The sequence below is a fragment of the Amyelois transitella genome, chromosome 18, assembly GCF_032362555.1.
Source record: "Amyelois transitella isolate CPQ chromosome 18, ilAmyTran1.1, whole genome shotgun sequence".
Classification (NCBI taxonomy): Eukaryota; Metazoa; Arthropoda; class Insecta; order Lepidoptera; family Pyralidae; genus Amyelois; species Amyelois transitella.
The window spans coordinates 10,100,663-10,127,941 of NC_083521.1; the positions used below are offsets into that span (position 1 = coordinate 10,100,663).

The window sequence follows — 27,279 nt, forward strand, 5'->3', positions numbered from 1 at the left end:
ACTTCGAGGGATTACTTGACGAAACTCACCAACACCCACAATTACCAAATCTCTTTAATCACTTAATTCTCTTACTATCCTAAGGGGCACGTTTTCATTAACTGTTGAATTTATAAAAATTACAACTATAAAGTTTGTTGTTGTAACTACTCTTACAGTGAGGGAAAACATCGTGAGGAAACCTGCACATTCAGGAAACTGGATGTGTAACCATGATTGATCCAATACGTGTTAGGTTTACCTGCAAAGGTTGCGGCGGTCAGATGGCAGTCGCTTCGTGTAAAAACCTGACTCGCCCATACCCCGGACTTCTCTGCAGAGTGGCGAGGATGCAACCGAGACTAAAATCCAGGAAAAAGAAGACCACTTTTGAGACCACTATAAATAAATACCTATATACCAGACAAATAACTAAAATACTTGTATTACGAGATACTAACTCAACGATACTATGTTTTATAACAAATACTTATTTAGATATCCATCCAAGACCCAGGCTAATCGGAGAAAGTTCGTTTCTCATCATGCCCTGGCCGGGATTCGAACCCGGGACCTCCGGTGTCTGTCAAAGACAAGCGCACTACCGCTGCGCCTCACAGGCCGTCAACTATAGAGACAGTATAATGGATCTGGCATCACTCAAACAGATTGCTTATTTTGCAGGTTGGCTGGTAGTCCACCGTGGGCCGTGCCGCCCCTACCCCAAACACTACCCGTACCCTGGAAAAAGCATGGCCTACACGCGGGACCCCATCCACCGCGCAGTGTTATACTTAGCCAATTACTCAATGTCATATTCTCATTTAAAAACTCCCTCACAGAATGGATAAGCATGTGGTCTTTTGTTCCCACGTGTCTATGGAACAATTCCACGAAAGAATTAATGGTACCTACTGTGGCGACATCACTAATGTAACACAAACTGTCAATCATAGCGAAGAATATGACGCGCTCGGCCAATAGCAGCGAAGTCTAAATCGCGATTACAAAGATTTTGCGGATTGGAATGTTAATACAAACTCCGATTCAACATCGTCGGAGCCGGGGTTCCCCAGGCATCACACCTACCCTGGCGGAAGATCTTCCCTTTGTGGCGGTCGAGCCCGAATCATCGCTCCCGCTGCAGTACTTTATCCTCTCTGTAGTTGTATAATAAAAATAATAGAACTAGTGGAACTTCTTAGTAACCTGGTCTACTGAACTATAGTGGTATATTTTTTCTCAGTCGTCCTTTATTTAAAAATCTATACTAAGATTATAAAGCTGAAGAGTTTATTTGTTTGCTTGCTATTACGAACGACATAGCAGGATACTTTTTATAATTAATAAATAATGGTTAACTTTAAGCATTCTTAAAACTGTGTATTTCTATTTTCGTGACCGTTTTTGTGTACAGTCAACCTCATAATAATATCAAGTTACCCTGAACGGAACTCTTAAGACGTGGTAATAGAGACGAATTCGCAATGAAAACGAACAGGTTTATAATAACGGTTGCAGGTGTTGAAGGTGATGAACATGATTGTTCATCTGATTAAATAAGCCTTTCCTCAGCTTGGCATGCCCTACGCCGTTTTGTATCGCGCGAAAAACTATCGCTTGCCCATCATAACAAAAACCGAAAAAGCTAGGTTTTATCGCGCGATACAAACGGCGTCGCGCGTGCCTTACTACGGGTGCTAACATGTAGAACACCAAACTGTTTCTTACTATTTAATTAGAGGTACGTAAAATAAATACTCATGTAAAATTAAACGAGGTTTTAATATAAAATCATTGTACTTCAACAATCAGAAGCCCAGAACCCCAGGCCCCCAGGCCCCCAGGCCCCCAGCCCCCCAGGCCCCCAGGCCCCCAGCCCCCCAGGCCCCCAGGCATCACCGGCGCGTGTTGACGGTGCGCTGCACCGACGACATGCCGTCCACGAACTTGGTGCGGAAGAGAACATTGGCGTTGTTGAACATGCCGTCTTTCAGGGAGACGATTATGAACTGGAACAATGATAAAATAACATGTTCATCTTTATTGACCGAAAATACAATACGTATTTAGGTATTTACAATACGTATTATACGTATTTTTACAATATGTATTTAGGCGGTGAGGTGGCAACCTGTCACTATTTGAATATTGACGGCCTCTGTGGCGCAGCGGTAATACGCTTGTCTGTGACATCGGAGGTCCCGGGTTCGAATCCCAGCCAGGGCATGATGAGAAAAGAACTTTTTCTGATTGGCCTGGGTCTTGGATGTTTATCTATATTAAGTATTTATTATAAAATTTAGTATCGTTGAGTTAGTATCTCGTAACACAAGTCTCAAAGAACTTACTTCGAGGCTAACTCAATCAGTGTAATTTGTCCCGTATATATTTATATTTATTTATTTAAATATGAATTCTTTCATTAAGCCAAACAGCTGAAAGTGGCCATTCAGTGTTTTCAAGACTGTTGGCTCTGTCTGCCCCGAAATGGATACGGATGTGATCGGGTGTGTGTAGCACAAAAGTAGGCCTTAATACATACATACTCGTACATACATAAAATGCATGTAATCATGACATTTCAAAAAATAACTAGGATGTTCTTATGCCATCTATAATAGCAGTCCTTACTTAAAAATATAGTCTATTTATTTTGAATATATAAATTAGCACGATTATATGTAAAATAATGTCGCAAATACCAAGCAGGTAATTAGAGAAATATGTGAAGTCGTATAAAATGAAAAAAAACGTAGTACATCTAAATGTATAAATGTATAGCGGGCATATAACGCGCATACCGTCGCCACATTGGTTCAACTTATATACCCTCGACTAGGCTCACGTAAGGTATATAAGTTGAGAAGTCAGCTTAGACTAAAAAACTATATATTCCGAGGTCTTCGGACTAAGACATTCGGCGATGGCACACCTGTGAGTGTTTGAAATGGTTCTTCAGCATATGCCCTATATTCTGCGTGTGCGACAGGTCCAACGCGGCGTCCACCTCGTCCAGGATGTAGAGCGGCGCCGGCTTGAACAGCAGCATGGCCAGCACCAGCGACAGGGCCACCAGGGAGCGCTGCCCGCCCGACAGTTCCCCCAGGGACTCCTTCCACGTGTTGTTGAAGCCGACTTTCACCTGGAAGAGGGCAGGTTTACATATTGATAGAGGTATAATTGAGTTTTAATAAGAATTGCGTGTAGCCTTGGCTTTAGTCTGTCTCTTAGTTCAGTTTAACCCAAAGATTTGACGGTTTGTTATTTGTATACATATAATCACGAGTTTATCGCTTGCGAAATAGACAGAGACAAGAGTCTTGAAAAGATTGATAGGCCACGTTCAGCTGTTTGGCTTAATGACAGAATTGAGATTTAAATAGTGTCAGGTTGCTAGCCCGTCGCCTAAAAAAAGAATCCCAAATTTTTAAGCCTATACCTTAGTTAGGTGTAGTTATTCAAATAAATAAATTATTAGTCTAATTTCGTTAAATCTCGGGCGTTTTCGGTAAGCTTCGGATTGTTTAGTCCGGACGGCGCACGAGCATTTAATTGCTGCGAACATTTTCATGAACTATGTTTTGTCTCACACGCGACGCGTTTTTATATACCACAGGAATTGTATCAGTGGCTTCCGTGCGTTCACCTATCGTGTTGCCCGCGGCGCGACCGCTATTAGGTCGCTTTTCGCGTAACTTGTGGAAACGTTATTTTCATACAACCACTCGAAATTCTAAGCATAATATTTACCTATATAACGGTTAGAATTTTGAAAGAAAAAGTCCAATCTTATGTCAGAACGCGATATTTTTAACTACATGCATATTAAATATCATTCGAACCGGTCCAGCGGTTTAGCTGTAAAAGCGTAAAAGACAGAGTTTCGCATACATACATACATACATACATACATACATACATACATAAAATCACGCCTCTTTCCCGGAGGGGTAGGCAGAGACTACCTCTTTCCACTTGCCACGATCTCTGCATACTTCCTTCGCTTCATCCACACAGAGTTTCGCATCTATATAGTAATGAGGTATGTATGTGGTGGTTGTGTGCCCGCCCACAGGCTGCAGCACCGACCTCGAGCCCGTCCAGCACGCCGGCCCCGCGCGGCGGCGCCAGGCGCGCCTGCGCGCCCGGCAGCAGCGCGCTGAAGATGGCGCCGAAGTCCTTCGTCACCTGCGCGCGCGCAACACATTGGGTTACTTGTGGGAAGAGATACCAACTCAAAGAGCCACTTTGTGTAAAAACCTAACTCACTTATCGAGATCCAAATTCAAATTTTCAAATTCATATTCAAAATTTTTATTCATTATTATGGGACACTTCATATCACTTAATAATTGTCATATCTTTTGGTTTCACAACAATGTTGACGTTAAGTTTACTGCCGCTTCCAAAGCGTCAGTTCAGTACAGAAGCAACGGTAACAAAATGCACTGACTGCCGCATTTTCTTCAACAGCGTCAACTTCACAACTATCCAAACTTAAAATACATACGTATAGTCAAGTCTATATCCCTTGCGGAGTAGACAGAGCCAACAGTCCTGAAAAAACTGAATGGCCACGTTCAGCTATTTGGCTTAATAATAGAATTGAGATTCAAATAGTGACAGGTTGCTAGCCCATCGCCTAAAAGAAGAATCCCAAGTTTGTAAACCTATCCCTTAGTCGCCTTTTACGACATCCATGGGAAAGGCATGGAGTCGTCCAATTATTTTTTGTATTGGTGCCGGGAACAACAAACAGAATACAATTTTTAAATAGAAATAATCCTCAAATTCCTCTCCAGTAGAGGTAAAACTGAGACAATACCAAAACATCGATGATACAGTGTCATCGACTCTTGTCTGACCTCTGCAACTTTTTGATGATCAATCACTTCACATTACCTGCGCACACGCCGCCACCAATGTACGCCGTTTCTTCTCGTCCAACTCCGCCATCACTTGCACTAGTTTCGCGCGATCGGCTTCCACGATCTTCTTTTTGCGCATCACGTCTTGGTACTGTAAATAAATTTACATATCTATACTTAACGGAGTAAAGTTTGTTATTTTGATTGTTTGTTCGTAAACGCTACGGACCGAACCTGAAAAATTCTTTCACCGATTTAAAAATACATCGATTCATCTATAAAACGTGATAAGAAGTTGTGTATATTCTCTCATTCCTTTTTGTTCTGGTGACGAAAATTCTCGGCGAATCATTCGTAGGTTAAACGACCATTGGCCAGTTTCAGACCTCAAAATATATCCGAATACAGAACATAACAGGCATATGTGTAGAGATGATTCAGACATTTCAAGACTGTTGGCTCTCTCTACCCCGCAAGGGATATAGACGTGACCATATGTATGTATGTATGATTCAGACTTGGTCCAGACAACAGCTGTCTTCTGCGAAATGAGCAAACGCTTTTAGTAACTGATTTTAAATTTTCGCGTTGCATTATACTATTTATAAATAACACAGGTATCAAACGCGCACGTAACATACCTTTATTTTATCTCGGACGTGTCGAATCATGTCACAATGATATGTAGTCACCGAGCGTCTATAAGCGACGATACGTCTGAGATGTATTACTTAAAAACGTTTGAAGTGTTATTAGTTAGATTTTTTTTAAGTTTAGAGATCGTATATCTTCTTTCTCGCTCTCTCAATACATACATACAGTCACGTCTATATGCTTTGCGGGGTAGACAGAGCTACCAGTCTTGAAAAGACTGAATAGCCACGTTCAGCTATTTGGCTTTACGTTAGAATTGAGATTCAAATAGTGACAGGTTGCTAGCCCATCGCCTAAAATAGAATCGCAAGTTTGTAAGCCTATCCCTTAGTCGCCTTTTACGACATCCATGGCAAAGAGACGGAGTGGCCCTATCCTTTTTTTGTATTGATGCTGGGAACCACACGGCTCTCAATATTTCTTTGATTCCAACATTGCTATGAATCAATGAGAATGCCCTATCAGCCAGCTCCCCACCTGCTCCTCCTCCTTGCCCAGCAGCGTGTGCGCCCTGGCGTTGAGCCCCCGCGCCAGCTTATCCCTCCGCTCGGTGAGCTGGCCCACCCGCTGCCCCGCCACGGAGGCCTGCCGGGCTTCGAAGTCGTACAGCCCGCCGGCGCAGCCGAAGTACTGGCGCTCTGATGAAATCCACGGGTTTTCGGTCTCAAGTGATTTTATCTGGATAACAAATGATTTGTTGTAGTATAAAATTTAAAGATGATATGCGAGCCAATTGTCTGAAATCCGAGGACGCCGAAAACCGCCGGACCAAGTTGAGAGAGAAAAGTCGAAAGGTGAACCCCGGGCTCCGAAACACTTCTGTGGAAAGTGCAACCGGGAACACTCACAGATGTGAGATGAGAAAGATAACTGCCCGTGTCGAAAAATCGAATAAAGTAATCATAAAAATCGACATCTCAATTCTATCATTAAGCCAAATAGCTAAACGTGGCCATTCAGTCTTTTCAAGCCTGTTGGCTCTGTCTACCCCGCAAAGGATATAGACGTGACCATATGTATGTAAAAATCGGCGTTTAAGAAAAAATTTAGCCTGTAGCGGGAGCGATATTTCTACTTCTATCATGACCAAACGAAGATCTAACACCAAGCTGCCTGCTGCCTGCTGCCTGAGAGAATTGCGAATACAGATTGCTACCATTTCCGATCTTTTTCATTCCGTAGACTCCTAAAACAATTTATGAAGAAGATTTATTTATTAAACTAGATAAATTAAATGTCTCACCCTCTTATCGCAGTCGGCCGCCTCGCTCTGCAGCTGCTTGACCCTGTAGTCCAGCTCCTTGATGTTCAGCTCCAGCTCGGCGCTGCTCTTGCCCAGCTGCTCCTTCCTCTGCTGGAGGCGGGCGATGTCGCCGCTGCGGCCGGCGATCTCCGCTTTTTGCTTCTTGATGCGAGATTGAAGTTCTTTGACCGCTTTCTGGGAATCATCAATATCATCATGTAGAAAAGTCATTATCATCGTCATAATAAAATACTAAACGATGTCTGTAATAGAAAGATTTGGCATAAAAACGATGTGGAGGATTTAATACGAATGGCTCTCTTGTTTTTTCATTACTCGACTTGACCATTCTTTTCCTGGATTCAAACAAAATTACTAGAGAATACATTGTGTCAAACTAATATTATAAATACGAAAGAAAGTATTTTATTTATTTGTTTTTACCTCATTACGCGATATCTTCTGAAGCAATCTTCTTGAAATTTTACATATATTATTACGTTTATAATTAAAAGTCTGGAGAAGTACATAGGATTCTTTTCATACCGGTAAAAACTTAAATAAAAACCTGTCTATTTTAGAGAGTGGCGCATTAAATTCGCGGGTATGTCTTAGAGTCTAATGAATCATATAGATGGCGCTTTATCCGCACGGGCGTAGTTGCGGGTAAGAGTTAGTATATAAGATATACTAGCTGTGCCCGCGCCTTCGTCCGCGTGGAAAACTTATTTCGGACATCATTGTAGCTCTCAAGGATGAATATTTCCCCCGTTTTTTTTCACATTTTCTATTATTTCTTTGCTCCTAATAGTTGCAGCGTCATGTTATATAGCCTAAAGCCTTCCTCGATAAATGATCTATTCAACACAAAATAATTTTTTCAATTCGAACCAGTAGATCCTGAGATTAGCGCGTTCAAACAAACAAACAAACTCTTCAGCTTTACAATATTAGTATATATATAAATATGAATACCTCAGCAGCGGAATGTTCTGCGGTACATTGGTCCATGGTGTCCCTCAGCGCTACAGCGGCCAGCGCGGTCTGGTCCAGGGCGGCGCGGCTGTTGGCCACGGCTTGCTCCAGCTCGCCAACTTCCAACTTCAGCGTCTCAAACTCCTGTTCTCTCTGCTTCCACGAAGTGCTGTGCTTCTCTGCGTCTTTCTTCGCTTTCTTTAACGTCTCTTCTGCTTTTTTGAACTCTCTGAAAGAGATAAGTAGATGAATTTAGTAGCGTGCTGCTGAAAACAATCGTGCATCATCAATACAGGCCAGAATAACATGTGAAAACATAATATTAATTTTAATAAATATTCTATGAGCCTTTCAACATTTGGTTTTTAGTCGTGCAAGAGTTTCATTTCAAACAGGATAAATTCCAGTAAACGTAATGTTACTGAACCCTGAAGGCTTGTTCCCTTGGCATACTGTATGTATGTCCCTTATTTCTTTAACTTTTAGCTCTAACTCATTAGCCTTAGCAGCGGTTTCCTTCTGGACTAATTGGTCTACACACAACTTATAGAGCCATAAAAACCTATAATTTCATGTATACCTGTCCTTCATATTCAACACCAACTCCTTAGTGGTTTCCTTCTGCACTTGCTGATCCCTGGCGACGGTTTCTGTCAGTTCCTGGAGTCGAATCCCAAAGACCTTTAAATTTTACCTACCTCTCTCTATGCCCCTTGATATCTTTAACTTTCAGCTCCAACTCCTTAGCCTTGGCAGCGGTCTCCTTCTGCACCTGCTGGTCCCTGGTCACGGTTTCCGTCAGCTCCTGGAGTCGCGTCCTGAGCGTTTCGATCTCGCCGTGTAACTGTGCGTGGGAGGTTGTCGCGAGACGAGCCTTTATCACTTCTAGCTCGTGACTCATTATCTCGTATCTGGAAATTGAAATATAAATAAAGTTGTATACAATAAGAATAGCTAGCAACCACTGTTACTGTCACTATTGGAATTTCAATTCCATCATTAAATGAAACAGCTGAACGTAGCCATTCAGTCTTTACAAGACTGTCAACTCTGTCTACCTCGAGAAGACGTGATTACATCTATGTATGTACAATAAAAATTCAAAGAAGAAAGAATTTAAACAGAAAAGTAAACAGTTAAGTAAAATAATGACTCTATGATCTGTCACTATGATTTAATTTTGGGCCTGGTTCCCCGCAATGATTAGCCGGGCTTCGTGTAAAAACCTGACTCACCCAAGGATCAAGATCAAAATTCGCTCCCCGGGCCTCTCCAGGGAGGTTCAGATGAACTGTAACGTGAAGCTATGTACGTGGTATGTCATACTTGTGGTGCGTAGCCGCATAGCTGTCGGCGGCGTGCTGCGCGGCGGCGAGCGCGGCCGCGTCCCGCTCCAGGCGCCGCTCGGCCGCCGCCAGCTGCTGCTCGGCCGCGCGCAGCTGCTGCAGCTGCACCAGCACCGACCCGCCCTGGACGGCCAATGTATGGTTATAGCGAATTCGGTCAGATTCGATAAGTAGAAGATTAAATGAATTAATTAATATCATTTATAAATAGTTTGTTGAGTTCGTTTATACAGAGAGATTCGCTTCGGAGAGGTGAGAACGATGATAGAATTGACTGACTGATACTACAACCCTAAATAGTGGACCATTCTGGTTTAAATTTGGCCCGCAAATAATACCTGTGATGGTAAGCATTCGCTAAGAAAGGATTTTTGATCTGGAATTCCCGCGAAAATTGATTTAAGCGGGAATTTTGTTTCACGCGGGCGGTTTCATGAAATATATACAAAAATCCCTTTGTCCAGGTCACGAAGGTCACGCGGCGCGCCGTGGCCATGTATTGTCAGAACAAGCAGTACATATAACCGGTGAGCACTGACCTTCCCCCTGGCGCCCCCGGACAGAGTCCCGGCGGGGTCGCACACGTCCCCGTCCAGCGTGACAGCGCGGCGCCGCACCCGCGGGTGGAAGGTCACGCGGCGCGCCGTGGCCATGTATTGTCAGAACAAGCAGTACATATAACCGGTGAGCACTGACCTTCCCCCTGGCGCCCCCGGACAGAGTCCCGGCGGGGTCGCACACGTCCCCGTCCAGCGTGACAGCGCGGCGCCGCACCCGCGGGTGGAAGGTCACGCGGCGCGCCGTGGCCATGTATTGTCAGAACAAGCAGTACATATAACCGGTGAGCACTGACCTTCCCCCTGGCGCCCCCGGACAGAGTCCCGGCGGGGTCGCACACGTCCCCGTCCAGCGTGACAGCGCGGCGCCGCACCCGCGGGTGGAAGGTCACGCGGCGCGCCGTGGCCATGTATTGTCAGAACAAGCAGTACATATAACCGGTGAGCACTGACCTTCCCCCTGGCGCCCCCGGACAGAGTCCCGGCGGGGTCGCACACGTCCCCGTCCAGCGTGACAGCGCGGCGCCGCACCCGCGGGTGGAAGGTCACGCGGCGCGCCGTGGCCATGTATTGTCAGAACAAGCAGTACATATAACCGGTGAGCACTGACCTTCCCCCTGGCGCCCCCGGACAGAGTCCCGGCGGGGTCGCACACGTCCCCGTCCAGCGTGACAGCGCGGCGCCGCACCCGCGGGTGGAAGGTCACGCGGCGCGCCGTGGCCATGTATTGTCAGAACAAGCAGTACATATAACCGGTGAGCACTGACCTTCCCCCTGGCGCCCCCGGACAGAGTCCCGGCGGGGTCGCACACGTCCCCGTCCAGCGTGACAGCGCGGCGCCGCACCCGCGGGTGGAAGGTCACGCGGCGCGCCGTGGCCATGTATTGTCAGAACAAGCAGTACATATAACCGGTGAGCACTGACCTTCCCCCTGGCGCCCCCGGACAGAGTCCCGGCGGGGTCGCACACGTCCCCGTCCAGCGTGACAGCGCGGCGCCGCACCCGCGGGTGGAAGGTCACGCGGCGCGCCGTGGCCATGTATTGTCAGAACAAGCAGTACATATAACCGGTGAGCACTGACCTTCCCCCTGGCGCCCCCGGACAGAGTCCCGGCGGGGTCGCACACGTCCCCGTCCAGCGTGACAGCGCGGCGCCGCACCCGCGGGTGGAAGGTCACGCGGCGCGCCGTGGCCATGTATTGTCAGAACAAGCAGTACATATAACCGGTGAGCACTGACCTTCCCCCTGGCGCCCCCGGACAGAGTCCCGGCGGGGTCGCACACGTCCCCGTCCAGCGTGACAGCGCGGCGCCGCACCCGCGGGTGGAAGGTCACGCGGCGCGCCGTGGCCATGTCGCGGCACACCAGCGTGCTGCCGAACACCCACTGCATGGCGCGGCTGCACGACAACATCACACATACATACAGGGTGACTTTTAATTCAACTGCATAAATTTAACTGTTAAGTGTACTCAGCTAAAGGATATTTAAAAACGTTAAAAGAAAAATATCAGTTCATATTTCAGAAAGTACGAAAAAAATAAATGTATCGAAATCCACGATCCTAAATACGTTATATCACCCCGGCCGGCGGAAAAGCGACGCGTAAGATTCAGAGGTCAACGACACAATTCATTCAGCTGAGCGATCTCGACAACTCTGTATTTTACTTGATCTTGATACTAGAAAAATAATTTATTTTTCAGACATTTATTTACATGTTTAGTTTTAATTTCTTTTTGTAGTATTTATGGTCTTTAATAAAGCGTGTGACTATTTTTGAGGGTTTTTTAAATGTGCAAATGATGACGTTTAATTTAAATAAAAATAGGCTCAAACAGCTCAGATGCATGGGCATAGTCTATGTTTAAAAGGATGCAGTTGTTTTAAATGTCACCCTGTATATCAAAATATAAAATACATATTTTTAACTATCATGTCGACTTATCTCTCATAAACTTTAGAATCACCTGACGTGTGGCGGGTAGGATATGAGGTCCAAGGCCAGCTGCACGTTGTCCGCGCCTCCTCCCACGTCCTGCGCCAGTTCGAGCGTCTGTCTGTCTATGACTTGGCCGCTGATCTTGTTCAAAGGTATTATTGTGGTGCGGGATTGGAGGTTGCCTTTCTGCAGCAGCAGCTTGCTGGTCACATCAGTGTCCACCACCACGTTGTAAAGCTGGGGGAATTAAATGCGGTTGAATTATTGAATTACATTGTATGCTTATTTCAAAACTGTAAAAGTTGAGCTATTTGACAAGTTTTTAAAAACCAGTTCATATTTTTTAGTAGGAGTAAAAAATCTATAATATAAAAATGAATCGCAGAATGTGTTGGTAAGCGCATAACTCAACAAAGCCTGGACCAATTTGGCCAATTCTTTTTTTTAAATGTTCGTTGAAGTTCGAGGATGGTTTTTACGAGGAGAAGAACTATAATTATTGCCGGAAAACCCCTAAAAACAGTCCCAAAAGTTTTCTAACTATAACGTAGAGTCAATATGAGCTTTATAGCTTTTGTACAAAGTTCACTGTTGTCTATCAACGTAGGTGTGTTCAAAACGTCATAATATTTAAATGCACTTTATTATCGCTGTACAAAATTCAAATTCAATCATATTTAAATTTCAAATTTAAATTTTTTGCCCGATTATAAAATAGGCAAGAACAAAATACAGCTACATTACAAATATTTTTGACGGAACGAAGTCTGTCGGGTCCGCTAGTAATTAATAAAAGTTGTATGTTTTAATTGTGGTACATTATTGCTGGAAAAAATCAAATATAAAAATTAATATATCAATAGCGCGCAAAAAAAAATCGGAATTATTCTTGATAAATAATCCGACCATGATTGTGTCGAATTTGGGCAGGTTTCTGCTGTCTGCTTTTACAAAATCGTTGTCCAAGGCAAATGTGTTTGACAGACTTGGTAAAATATTATAATTAAATCACACAAAAACAATGTAAAGCAGTTTCGAAGGCTATTACTATACTAATATTATAAAGCTGAAGAGTTTGTTTTGTTTGTTTGTTTGTTTGTTTGTTTAAACGCGCTAATCTCAGAAACTACTGAACCGATTTGAATAATTCTTTCACTGTTAGATAGTCTATTTATCGAGGAAGGCTATAGGCTACATTTTATCCCGGATTTCCTATGGGAAACGTCAACAATGCAGGTGAAAGTTGAATGAGTCTGCCATCTGCGAGCTTTCCACGCGAACGCTGCGCAAACCAACAAAGATATAGTAAAACAATGTACTAAAGATGTGAAGTACTCATTTTTTGCCACAAAAAAGTCCGCGAGAGCATACATCTATCTCTTAAGGTTTACTTACAATAACCACTTTTATGTTCATTTTTTTAGATTATTTTATTTAAGATTAAGTTATTTTGAAACCAGTTTTCTTTAATTCAGCATTCATCCTTATCCAAATAAATATGTTTATTACTTTCGGCTTTTCATGTAGACTATAATTGCCATTTACAGTATATAAATCAGACGAATAGGTTTTGAGATATAGTCGTTATAAGCTATTTGCAGCGAAACATTTAATACGGCGAACCAGGAGGATGTTTTTTTTTAGGAGGAGGATGTTTGCAAAAATAAATATGATGCCCAAAATAACTATTCCACGCGGACGAAGTCGCGGGCACAGCTAGTCCTCTAATAACACCAGTAGGCGCAAGTAGGCAAATGTCAAGTTTAAGAGCAAGTGACGTCATCATCTATCCGACCAATCAAGAGCGTTTTGTGTCACGTGACAAACGTTTAAAAACGTGCATTTTTTATAAATAATCATTGTTAATAAATAATCATTTTTAAACTCATAATAAATACTGATGACAGTAGTTAACACTATATTTTTCACATTGTCAAATAGCCTATTGCATTCAATAATACAATAGGCTATTTGACAAAGTGAATAAGAAATGATCGAGTTCCAAACATACATACAACAAAATTTCGTCCACAGTTGATTGGTAGTAAAAGTAAACAATTAATTGATTTATGTAATTTTAATATTGATCTAAAAAGAATTCAAAGTCACATGTGGTATTGACCACTCAATCTCAATTCTATCAATAAGAATGTGGCCTATCTATATATACATAAGTCTTTTCAAGACTGTGGGCTCTGTGTTCCTCGCTAGGGATATAGACACATGACTATATGTGTGTATACATGAAAGATATAATAACATTATTATACCTTGCCACCGGCAGCGGTTTCCAAAGCAGTGCAGTAGACGGGATCTTTAACGTCGATCAGCCTACAAATAGTGCCTGTAAGTAAGTGTAATACATATATTATTTAATTCCGATGTCATAAATAAAACGAACGAGTCAACAGTTTAGAATGAAATCTGGAACACGATAAACTACATAATAAATTTAAAATGAGCCTTTATATAGTCAAATTAATATTAATTCACGACGCATTGTTGCCGCACTGTGCCTTCTAACTATCTCACTCACTCTATACAATATATTCTAGAATAGAGTGAGTGTATTATCTATACATATAATAAATCTGTAGAAAGGTCAATTCTGTACATTGAAAATATTGAAAAAATAAATAGCAGGGGGTGTTACTGGATCGATACCAAACACAAAAATGTGATTAAAAAAATTTTTGTCTGTCTGTCTGTATGTTCAGGCATCACGTGAAAACTAACGGTTCGATTTTGATGAAACTTGGTATAATTATACCTTATTATCCTGGGCGTAAAATAGGATACTTTTTATCCCGAAAAAATACGAAGAAAAAAAAATCTTAATTTTTCAGTTTATCCATAGACGTTGTTCTGTAGAACCGCGAACACACGTTGCGTTACCCGCAGTGGATTTAGCGCCGTAACCTGTAGCGCCTAAAGTCGGCTTTGGCTTGAACCGTTTGCTGCACAAGCGGGCCGCTACTAATAACTATGAAAAAAATACTACATAGCTACATTAATTCCCATCAAGCTGAAAATGAGTATAATTATTTAAAACACAATCAAAAGCATTATTTCAAAATTCCCCATGATTCCGGTTTAAGGAAAAAAATTTACTCACGGTCAAAGGTAAAAAATGGGTGTATCGCAATTTTCTTTAAAACGGTAAGTTTTTCAAATCGGAAAATTACCTCAGACATAAATTGTAGATCATAAAGTTATCTATAAAAAAAAGGTATCAATAATTTTTTTCAACAAAGCTACCGTTTCTGTGATATAACGATGCAAAAAGTTGCAAGCGTCATAATATGCATCCGTTTCCTTGCCACCTCTGAGGTAGTGTACTATTAGCGCGTTTTTTTTTTTTACATTTTTATTATTAAACTTGAAAAAGTCTGAAATAGGTTAGAATAAACACGTGTTTTCACTACGCAGTGGCACTCAAGACTAACTTTCGTATTTATTATTTAAAAAAGAAATAGAATAACCCTAAGTGAAGAAAATCATCTTAGGACAATAATAGAGGTTACAATTATCAAATTCAATGCAATAATCAAATTAAAACTAAAGCTACTTCTAAAAAGAAGAAAAAAAGATGACTACAAACTAAAATTTAATTTATAAATTGTACAGTTCTTGCATAGCATCAACATGCGGGAATGTGCCCAGAAGGCTGGCAGCATTGCCAATTCGAATGGCAATGCTGTTTCTCTGAGCCAGATAATTTCCAGCCCTCCGGTCAAGAGATACCTCAATCAGCTTTTTCGACAATTGTCGGAAAAGCTGATGGGCAGATAGGCCCCCCGGTCCCAGAGTTTCTACCCCAAAAGGTTCAAAAGTATATAGGTAAGATATTACCGATAACTACATACATACATACATACATAAAATCACGACTCTTTCCCGGAGGGGTAGGCAGAGACTACCTCTTTCCACTTGCCACGATCCCTGCATACTTCCTTTGCTTCATCTACATTCATAACTCTCTTCATGCAAGGTCGGCGGTTTCGGGTACTTTTGACCTGACCCTTTACCAGGACGTCCTTAATTTGATCAAGATATGTTCGTCTAGGTCTTCCCACCCCGACCTTTCCCTCCACACTCTCCATGTATATCTGCTTAGTCAACCTGTTTTCATTCATCCTCTCCACATGACCGAACCATCTCAACATACCCTTTTCTATTCCTGTAACTACATCTTCTTTCACATCACAACATTCCCTTATCACACTGTTCCTTATCCGGTCACTCAATTTCACACCCAACATACTCCTTAACGCTCTCATTTCCACTGCATTTATTCTGCTTTCGTGCTTCTTTTGCCATACCCAACTTTCACTCCCATACATTAATGTCGGGACCAACACGCCCCTGTGCACAGCCAGTCGAGCCTTTTTGGATAGTTTCTGACTGCTCATAAAGGCATGCAAAGCTCCATTCACCATGTTCCCCGCGTTCACTCTCCTTTCAATATCACTATCACACTTGCCATCTGATGTAAACTTTGATCCCGATAACTACATATTTGCGCCTTTTGAGGTTTTTTGCCTCATTTGAACGGCCTTAGATTTAGTAACCTGAAGATGACACGGCGCAAGTGTGTCGACACAAGTAGCATCCCACACCAAAGGCCGCCCCAATCTCCAGGGTACCAAAGTCATACCATCCGGTCTCTTGGCATCATCCCGAGCCAGACCGTTTGGTTCTAGGAGGATTATATCATTTAGGGCGGCACGGCGCCCTAAACGGCCGGCACTCCTAGGACATGAGAGGCCGTGGTGTCCATAGCCGACAACGGCATCCCCGCAAGGACAACTATTATTAAAGACTAACGGTATTTCATGTGTTGAGCATTCTGAGATAAAGCAGCTATACGACCCTAGCCACGTACACAATTAAACAGAGAGACAGATGTTGTCTCAAGGTTTCACTACAGTATAAATGAAGGGACTGGGTTTCATTATACTAATGTATATTTTATATTTTGAATTCAAGTTAAAATTACCGACAGAACAATATTTTTACTTATATTACTGCTACATAGAGTATATACGAGACGTGCTTATGCATATTATGACGCTTGCAACTTTTTGCATCGTAATATCTCAGAAACGGTAGCTTTATTGAAAAAAATATTGATTCCTTTTTATAGATATCTTTATGATCTACAATCTATGTCTGAGGTAATTTTCCTATAAAACTTACCGTTTTGAAGAAAATCGTGAAAAATCCCATTTTCTTACCTTAGACCTTGGGTAATTTTTTTCCTTAAACCGGAATCATGGGGAATTTTGAAATAATGCTTTTGATTGTGTTTTAAACAATTATACTCATTTTCAGCTTGCTGGAAATTAATGTAGCTTCATTCGTATTTTTTGGTCTAAATTGACCGGACTGAAAATAAAATGGAGAAATAAACCATCTACGCGAAGACCGACATCCGCGCGGACGGAGTCGCGGGGGAAAGCTAGTTCTAGCTATAGCTAGACTGATAGCTGAAACGGAAGACCGATCGAAGTTGTGTTGTACTGGAAGTCACAACGTTGCATCATCTCCGACAGTTTCTCCACCACATCCCATTGTTGCTGCACTGTGCCTTATAACTATCTCACTCACTCTGTACAGTTACCTGAGACGGAAGACGGATCGAAGTTGTGTTGCGGCGGCGTGTACTGAAAGTCGCAACGTTGCAACCTCGCCGACAGTCCGTCCACCATATCGCGCTGTTGCCGCACTGTGCCTTGTAACTCTCGCACTGATCGCTTCAACTCTGCGTTTTGTTCTTCGCTGAACTTCATTTGGGAGAGTTCCGCCTGTGAAGTTACAACGATAAAATTTAATGTAAAGATTCATGGTGTGCCGTGTGTTTTCTATTGGTGCCGAGTAATTCCCGGGACCGATGGCACCATGTATTATAAAATGCTTATCAAGCAAAACAACTTTTGCTAAGGCGTTATTATAATTGGAAGGTCAATATATTATAAAATAAGGCAATTATATGGCCATTAACCATACGGCGGCAAATATATCATAGCTTGTATATATATATATATATGTGGGTTGTGAACATTTTTTATTTAAATTGTTTCGTTATTTTAAGTTATTGTTAGGACTGGCACTTTTTATTTTAGAAGAGTAAATTGATGTAAAATGTCAAAGAAAAAGGATTAGACTTTGAAGTTTGGAAGATGAAAAAACCTATTAAAGAAACTGAAGGAAATATTTGTTTTACTATATCCAACTGAGTAATCCCACAACTTTTTTGGGGGCTCGTCCGGGATGGTGCTCAATATTGTGGTGGTCAATATTGGATTGAAGTGAAACAACACGACTGAAGACGAAAAATCAAGACGACTATTTAAGAAGGCAAGTATTAAGGGAGAAAGCTAAAGAGTCTATAAGGAAAATACAAGAAGAGAATGTGAAGTACTACGATCGGAAGAGAAAAGAGGCTTTTTCTTATGATATTGGAGATTTAGTAGCGATCAAGAAGACACAGTTCTCACAAGGGAGTAAACTGTATCCTAAGTTTCTAGGACCCTACGAAGTCACCGAAAAGAAACGTAACGACAGATACGTACTAAATAAAATAGGAACGGCCGAAGGCCCTATTAAGACAACTAGTTCTGCAGATTACATGAAGCCTTGGGTCTCCTCGGAAGATAGTATTTCATCTGGGACAGATGAATAGTCAGGACGGCCGTGTGGGTTGTGAACATTTTTTATTTAAATTGTTTCGTTATTTTAAGTTATTGTTAGGACTGGCACTTTTTATTTTAGAAGAGTAAATTGATGTAAAATGTCAAAGAAAAAGGATTAGACTTTGAAGTTTGGAAGATGAAAAAACCTATTAAAGAAACTGAAGGAAATATTTGTTTTACTATATCCAACTGAGTAATCCCACATATATATAGCTTATCAATTATCAATTCGCTGCTGCCTTCCTTTCTAATAGTGACCATTAGGCTCTGAGCGATCCTGATACCATTACGGGGCTAAAGATTAGGAATTATAAGGACATTAACCCTATGATGGTATATATTCACCTGTAGTTTATCCACTTGTTGCTGCTGCCTGCCAATAGCGTCCTGGTCCTGCTGGAACTGCGCGCTGCTGGCCGTGAACTCCCGTTCCAGGGTCTTGAGGCGGTCCGCCGCATGCTTCTTCTCCATCATGCTCTGAGAGATCCGGGTGGAGGCCTCTGAGGCCTCCGCTTTGGCGGCTGTAAGATTGTAAGACGATATTCGTGAATACGATTCGTTTCTATGAATTTGTAAGTGATAATAATATGAACATTTAAGTGACCGGTGAGAAGGCGATTGACAGAAGTAATTGGAAAAAAACTTACGTACAGTGCCGACCCCATGTAGAAAGTGGGAAAAGGTAATGACAAAGAATAATATGAACATTTAACAGAACTACAATTTTTATGAACAAGTTGAGATCTGGGGACACGGGATTTCCTCCCCCCATTTTTCGAATGGTTTCGTCGTTGGTGGTGCCGTGTGGTTTCCGGCACCAATATAAAAAAGAATAGGAAAGAGATGGAGTGGATCATCTCTTTCCCATGAATGTCGTAAAAGGCAACTAAAGGATAGGCTTATTAACTTAGCCTAGCCTCTTTCCCGTAGTGGTTAGATAGAGACTGCATTTTTCTACTTGCGACGATCCCTGCATACTCTTTTTGCTTCATTGACATTCATCATAACTCTTTTCATGCAAGCTATAATCCACACCTTATTTCATGTATACTTGAATGAATGTTTCTATTTTCACCAACAATTTAAAAATGTGCTGGATATCATCAATTCATTTTAAATAGTTTTTGGAACAACTTAAAACCTACATAGGGAATATAATTTTACTCTTTCGCTTAAACAAAGCCAAAGTCTTATAAAAAACCAATAGCTTTTAAAAACACCTCACCCATGAGCTGGTCCTGCAGCGATTCAGAAGCTCCCTCAAGCCCCGAGCTGACCGCCAGGAACTTCTGCTGGGCTTCAGCTAGCGCTTGCTCGCTGTTCTCACTCGCCGTTCGCAAACTTTCGAACGTTGACGACACCTAGGACAAATAATTTATACATACATACAAATGATCACATTTATATTCCTTGCAGGTAGAGAGCCAACAGTCTTGAAAGACTTATAGGCGACGTTCAGCTGTATGGCTTTATGATGGAATTGAGATTCAGATAGGGTTGCTATCTCTAAAATTTGGAAAACCGGACAAGACGCGTGAAAACCCTGGATTTTAGAGTCCGAAAGCCGGACATGTTAACAAGATCTTTTAAACATATACAATGTAATGCAAAAGACATTTGAATATTAAACAACAAATCAGAACATTTCTAAAGTTTAGACCTACAGCAATGTAAGCGGCACAAATTTTGACACAGTACTCCCCCCAAGACTGGAGGTCACTTATAAAATGCCTGTTGGTATTGGTGTGGCCCGCACTCACCTCCCCCAGCACCCCCCTCTTGGCGGCCAGCGCGGCCTCGTCGTCCGCCAGCGCGCGCCGCAGCAGCCGCGCTCGGTGCTCGTGTGACGTCACAGCCTCCTTCGCCCCGCGCAGTGACTGTTGGTATTGGTGTGGCCCGCACTCACCTCCCCCAGCACCCCCCTCTTGGCGGCCAGCGCGGCCTCGTCGTCCGCCAGCGCGCGCCGCAGCAGCCGCGCTCGGTGCTCGTGTGACGTCACAGCCTCCTTCGCCCCGCGCAGTGACTGTTGGTATTGGTGTGGCCCGCACTCACCTCCCCCAGCACCCCCCTCTTGGCGGCCAGCGCGGCCTCGTCGTCCGCCAGCGCGCGCCGCAGCAGCCGCGCTCGGTGCTCGTGTGACGTCACAGCCTCCTTCGCCCCGCGCAGTGACTGTTGGTATTGGTGTGGCCCGCACTCACCTCCCCCAGCACCCCCCTCTTGGCGGCCAGCGCGGCCTCGTCGTCCGCCAGCGCGCGCCGCAGCAGCCGCGCTCGGTGCTCGTGTGACGTCACAGCCTCCTTCGCCCCGCGCAGTGACTGTTGGTATTGGTGTGGCCCGCACTCACCTCCCCCAGCACCCCCCTCTTGGCGGCCAGCGCGGCCTCGTCGTCCGCCAGCGCGCGCCGCAGCAGCCGCGCTCGGTGCTCGTGTGACGTCACAGCCTCCTTCGCCCCGCGCAGTGACTGTTGGTATTGGTGTGGCCCGCACTCACCTCCCCCAGCACCCCCCTCTTGGCGGCCAGCGCGGCCTCGTCGTCCGCCAGCGCGCGCCGCAGCAGCCGCGCTCGGTGCTCGTGTGACGTCACAGCCTCCTTCGCCCCGCGCAGTGACTGTTGGTATTGGTGTGGCCCGCACTCACCTCCCCCAGCACCCCCCTCTTGGCGGCCAGCGCGGCCTCGTCGTCCGCCAGCGCGCGCCGCAGCAGCCGCGCTCGGTGCTCGTGTGACGTCACAGCCTCCTTCGCCCCGCGCAGTGACTGTTGGTATTGGTGTGGCCCGCACTCACCTCCCCCAGCACCCCCCTCTTGGCGGCCAGCGCGGCCTCGTCGTCCGCCAGCGCGCGCCGCAGCAGCCGCGCTCGGTGCTCGTGTGACGTCACAGCCTCCTTCGCCCCGCGCAGTGACTGTTGGTATTGGTGTGGCCCGCACTCACCTCCCCCAGCACCCCCCTCTTGGCGGCCAGCGCGGCCTCGTCGTCCGCCAGCGCGCGCCGCAGCAGCCGCGCTCGGTGCTCGTGTGACGTCACAGCCTCCTTCGCCCCGCGCAGTGACTGTTGGTATTGGTGTGGCCCGCACTCACCTCCCCCAGCACCCCCCTCTTGGCGGCCAGCGCGGCCTCGTCGTCCGCCAGCGCGCGCCGCAGCAGCCGCGCTCGGTGCTCGTGTGACGTCACAGCCTCCTTCGCCCCGCGCAGTGACTGTTGGTATTGGTGTGGCCCGCACTCACCTCCCCCAGCACCCCCCTCTTGGCGGCCAGCGCGGCCTCGTCGTCCGCCAGCGCGCGCCGCAGCAGCCGCGCTCGGTGCTCGTGTGACGTCACAGCCTCCTTCGCCCCGCGCAGTGACTGTTGGTATTGGTGTGGCCCGCACTCACCTCCCCCAGCACCCCCCTCTTGGCGGCCAGCGCGGCCTCGTCGTCCGCCAGCGCGCGCCGCAGCAGCCGCGCTCGGTGCTCGTGTGACGTCACAGCCTCCTTCGCCCCGCGCAGTGACTGTTGGTATTGGTGTGGCCCGCACTCACCTCCCCCAGCACCCCCCTCTTGGCGGCCAGCGCGGCCTCGTCGTCCGCCAGCGCGCGCCGCAGCAGCCGCGCTCGGTGCTCGTGTGACGTCACAGCCTCCTTCGCCCCGCGCAGTGACTGTTGGTATTGGTGTGGCCCGCACTCACCTCCCCCAGCACCCCCCTCTTGGCGGCCAGCGCGGCCTCGTCGTCCGCCAGCGCGCGCCGCAGCAGCCGCGCTCGGTGCTCGTGTGACGTCACAGCCTCCTTCGCCCCGCGCAGTGACTGTTGGTATTGGTGTGGCCCGCACTCACCTCCCCCAGCACCCCCCTCTTGGCGGCCAGCGCGGCCTCGTCGTCCGCCAGCGCGCGCCGCAGCAGCCGCGCTCGGTGCTCGTGTGACGTCACAGCCTCCTTCGCCCCGCGCAGTGACTGTTGGTATTGGTGTGGCCCGCACTCACCTCCCCCAGCACCCCCCTCTTGGCGGCCAGCGCGGCCTCGTCGTCCGCCAGCGCGCGCCGCAGCAGCCGCGCTCGGTGCTCGTGTGACGTCACAGCCTCCTTCGCCCCGCGCAGTGACTGTTGGTATTGGTGTGGCCCGCACTCACCTCCCCCAGCACCCCCCTCTTGGCGGCCAGCGCGGCCTCGTCGTCCGCCAGCGCGCGCCGCAGCAGCCGCGCTCGGTGCTCGTGTGACGTCACAGCCTCCTTCGCCCCGCGCAGTGACTGTTGGTATTGGTGTGGCCCGCACTCACCTCCCCCAGCACCCCCCTCTTGGCGGCCAGCGCGGCCTCGTCGTCCGCCAGCGCGCGCCGCAGCAGCCGCGCTCGGTGCTCGTGTGACGTCACAGCCTCCTTCGCCCCGCGCAGCGCCGAGCTGGTGGTGGCTTCCGTCTTCTCCAGGCTCTGCAGTTCAGTTTCCAGTTGCTTGAGAGTGTTGCCGCTTTCCTGTGGAGACCGTTGGTGTGATGATGTAAAGTTACGAGTAACTCACATACACAAATGTCTTTATTCAAGTTGCGCAGACCTCACAGTCGTAATGTTCAGGGTGATTCAGGGATTGTTGACGATTCAGTTCAATTTTATCAAATAACAATACAAATAACTTGATTAACAATAGTCAGCTACTCTTCTTTTTTAATTATTTATCAAGTTCCTTTATTGTTTGCCGGTTGACTAGAAGAGATCCCATCATGGGATGGGATCTCTTCTAGTCATGGGATAAATCCGCCATTGCAAATGATTTATTCTTTTTAAAACTATTTACTTTTTGTTGTAACTGTGTAAATTTCTGCGCAATAAAGATATTACAAACAAATATATAAGTAAAATTTAAATAAAGCGCATAAAAGTTGAATAAAAATAAATTTGTATGTAGTATTTCAAATCATTAACTTTTGTAACATTTTAAGTCTATGCTGGCTTACTAAAGATTTTGGAGGTCAAATGGCAGTCGCTTCATGTAAAAACCTGACTCACCCAATCTAGGCTTCGTGCCCAAAGCATACCCCAAACGGCTTCTCTCCAGCGAGGTGAGGATGCAACCGGAACTAAACCCAGCAGGAAAAAGAAGCCCTCACACATACCTCATCCAATTTCTTATTGAGTTCGGCCACTTGTTTGTCCAGGTCTTTAGCCTCCTTCTTGTTGCTCTCAATCTTCTCCTTTTTGCTCTGAATGTCGTCTTGCACCTCTGTGACTTTCGACGCCGCTTCTTTGGCGCTCTCTTCAGCTGACACGTATCTGAAAATAAAACGATTAATGTTAGTGTGTAACCATAAAAACAAAATGAAGACGGTATGGTATTTTCGGCACTTTAGAATAGAAACCACTCAACAGATATCTCTCTCATCTCTGCGTGTTCCGGGGGGAAAACTTCCACAGAAGTGTTTCGGGGCCCGGGGTCCGCCTTCCGACTTTTCTCTCACACTTGGTCCAGTTTTTGGCATCCTCGGATTTCAGTCCATTTGCTCGCATATCACCTTTTATGACGTCCTGCCCCAGAATCATGGTTACTGATGAATCCTGGCCCCTTTAAAGTGGTGGACGACGCAACCAAGGGAATTACCAGGACGATGAGAGACTATGGGATTATGATGACGACTCACTTGTAAGCGATGTAGAGGCGTGTGAGGTTCTCCAGCTCGCGGACCACCTTCTGGTACTCCTGGAACTGGGAGCGCTCGTCTTGCAGCTTCTGCAGCTTCGGAGCTATGTCTTCTTTAATTATCTGCAGAAAAACAGAGGAATTCAGTAAGCATCCAGAACAACACCAATATTTGTCTGACTCACTCACTGTCTCACTAAAGAACACATTTATCTAGTGCAAGCTACATGCTGGTCTGGTAACGAAGATAATACATTCTGTGTGCCAGTTGGTTCTCTTCATTCATATGCATATTGTAAAAGAAAATAAAGGAAAAGGCTCATTACATTGGGAGTCTTCTATGGAGCATTAGGCTAGAAATTAGGCACTATTCGAATCATCATTAAGCCATACTGAACTTGTTTACATAATTATCAAGTATCTTTAGTGTTTGCCAGTTGACTAGCCATACTGAACGAACATGGCCTTTTAGTTATTTTGACACTTTTGGCTCTGTCTATCAAATACGGATGTAACTATATGTATGTACAGAAATCACACTAATACTCCATAATTTACAGTCTTTATATCACTACACCAACCTATATTATTCTAAATACATACAGGGTGACTTTAAAATCACCTGCATAAATTTAACTGTTAAGTGTTACTCATCTAAAGGATATTTAAAAACGTTAAAAGGAAAATATCGGTTCATATTTCAGAAAGTACGAAAACAAATAAAAGTATCAAAATCCATGATCCTAAATACGTAATATCACCGCGGCCGGCGGAACAGCGGCGCGTAAGATTCAGAGGTCAACGACACAATTCATTCAGCTGAGCGATCTCGACAACTCTGTACTTTACTTGATCTTTATACTAGAAAAATAATTTATTTTTAAGACATTTATTTACATGTTTAGTTTTAATTTCTTTTTGTAGTATTGGTCTTTAATAAATTTGTGACGTAGTTTTTGGGGGTTTTTAAATGTGAAAATGATGACGTTTAATTTAAATAAAAATAGGCTCAAACGGCTCAGAAGCATGGGTATAGTCTATGTTTAAAAGGATGCAGTTGTTTTAAATGTCACCCTGTATATTTTATTTGAATACTAACATCATTTAGCTCCCTCAGTTTGGCATCTTTCTTCTCAATAGTCTTCTGAGCTGCTTGTTTCTTGGCCTCATACATCCTGGTGCCGGCAGCTTCTTCTACCATTGACAATATCTGCAAGAATAATATTTTTTTTTTATTATAACTACTTTGTGAGACTAGTAGGTGTCACTCGACGATTGTTAACAAAATATGTCAAATTATTTTAATAAATTAGTGACTAATTAATAGACCCCGAATCACTCTCCAAGTGTTTAAGACTTCACAAATCCTGTAAAGAAATGGGAAGGTTTTCAACAGGAAATTATTGGCCAAATGTTTAATTGCTTTATGGAAAATTTATTTTATAGGGCTGTCTAAATGCTATTCCTACTAATATTACAAAAGCAAAAGTGTGTGTTTTGTGGGGTAGAATATAACGTTTCACTTTTTATTATGATGTGAAACGGGACAGCCACAGCTTTAGGCTAAAAACAGCATCGCACGTGTCATGCAACAGGGGCTAGAAGAACAGTTTACTTAGGTACTTTTTATCTCAAAATTCCCACAGCAAGAAGGCCCCCCAAGGCCTTACCAATAATACAGAGATAATATAGAACCTACTTCAGGTGGCTTCATGTTCAGCACTTTGGTGATGCGGCCCTGCATAATGAGGAAGTGGGGGTTGTTCACGTTGAGCTGAACTGAGCAGAACAGGTCGCTGACCCTCTTATTCTGGACGTTTATGCCATTTATCAGGTACTTGTTCTTGCCTCCCATAACCACCTGCAAAAATATAGGATGGATTGAATAATTTATATTTTTTTAATGATAAAGGTTGCCATGTGGTTCCTGACACCAATACAAAAAGAATAGGACCACTCCATATCTATCCCATGGATGTTGTTAAAGGCTGCTAAGGGATAGGCTTACAAATTCGGGATTTTTTCTAGGTGATGGGCTAGCAACCTGTTGCTATTTGAATCTCAATTCTATCATTCAGCCAAATAGCTGAACATAGCCTGTCTTTTTAAGACTGTTGGCTCTGTTTACTCCACAAGGGATATAGATGTGACGTAATGTAAAGGTTGCTTCTTGTTGCCATCATCATCATAATCATACTTGGTTTTGATATCCTATTTGTGATGCACCCAGGCAGTAGACTGAAAAGCATTCAGGTGCTAGGGCAAACAAATCATGAAGGTACTTTTATGTATATCGTCACATCTTTATATGTAAATTAAAGGGCATTCATTAAAGACAACCATAATGTGACTAAACTTAGTTGGCCCAAATTTTACTAGCAGCTGTTACCTGTCGAGTAACTGTGATTTCATCATGGTTCTCATAACCGATAGGACACTGCTTCTTGTCCCTGTTGTCAAATGTGATGCTAACAGTAGCTTTGGTGATCCCTGCCTGTCCATGCTTGTATATCAACTCTTGGAGACTTCCAGCCCGAACCTAAAACACAACATTCATATTGGCGGGAGAAATTCATACAAAACAAACAAGCAAAACCCTGTCAGAAAATAAACTCACGTTTGACAAATTTGTTATTCCTAACACAAAACATATCGAATCCAAAATATTAGACTTCCCAGTGCCGTTGAGGCCAGTTATTGCATTGAATTCGGGGTCGAAGCCGGTGACTTCAACTCTGTTGCCGTAAGATTTGAATCCGTCTAACACTATTGACTTTATATACATCTCGGAAGCGAGAAATACATGAAAGGGTTTTGAAATTCAATAGCACACCGTGCGAACACAAAACAACAACGAATTGCTTCGAAATATAGGAAAACTTGAAAAGCGGGAACCGTTGTTAGTTTTTAGCGTTTTCAATTTTTTTATCCAATTTCATTGAAATGTCAATCAATGTCATATGTCAAAAGTTCTTGATGGCATGACAAAATGTTGCCATATGCATCAACCTCTTAACTTTACTTCAGCGGAGGCCGAAAGAAGATTAGAAAAGAAAAAAAAAGAAATGAAGAATTTCAAAATAAAGAATGATGTCTGCGGGCCGATCCAATAATCCACGGTCAAGCTCTTGTTTATGTCGTCCTCGCGTTTCCGTACTATTACTATTTTCGTTGCTGTTTCTTTTAGCCTTATTTTTGTTTGAAGGTTGTGAAACAAAAACCTAAATTCGAGGCATCACAGTCTTCTTCAGTCTTCTCACATTGGCGACGCCGTGATTGGAAGCAATCTTCATCATCAACTCCAATCCTTACCATCAACACTCCTCACTCTGTAGGTCGGTGAAGTCTTTGAGAGTGAAGTGCGGTCGGAGACAGGACCAGGAAGCTCGGTGAGTCGGCTGCGATGGACCTACTGCGATACCCAG

At 44.5% G+C, this 27,279-nt stretch overlaps 1 protein-coding gene across 1 annotated transcript; it reads right to left on the reverse strand.

Annotated features, from left to right (window-relative positions):
- Positions 1-1,857: 1,857 nt before the first annotated feature.
- On the reverse strand, positions 1,858-26,775 carry LOC106136664 (structural maintenance of chromosomes protein 2). The gene is made up of 22 exons (XM_013337287.2): positions 26,472-26,775; positions 26,244-26,393; positions 25,554-25,715; positions 24,954-25,064; positions 23,856-23,977; positions 23,334-23,490; positions 22,504-22,695; positions 19,487-19,622; positions 18,607-18,782; positions 17,190-17,373; positions 13,837-13,910; positions 11,595-11,803; positions 10,864-11,023; positions 9,049-9,191; positions 8,421-8,633; positions 7,723-7,951; positions 6,748-6,942; positions 5,982-6,182; positions 4,885-5,001; positions 4,072-4,170; positions 2,915-3,124; positions 1,858-1,991 (listed from the first exon to the last, which is right to left on the reverse strand). Exons 1-22 carry the CDS (start codon positions 26,637-26,639, stop codon positions 1,878-1,880), a joined length of 3,522 nt encoding a protein of 1,173 aa, XP_013192741.2. The 5' UTR covers positions 26,640-26,775; the 3' UTR covers positions 1,858-1,877.
- Between the last annotated feature and the right edge of the window lie 504 nt (positions 26,776-27,279).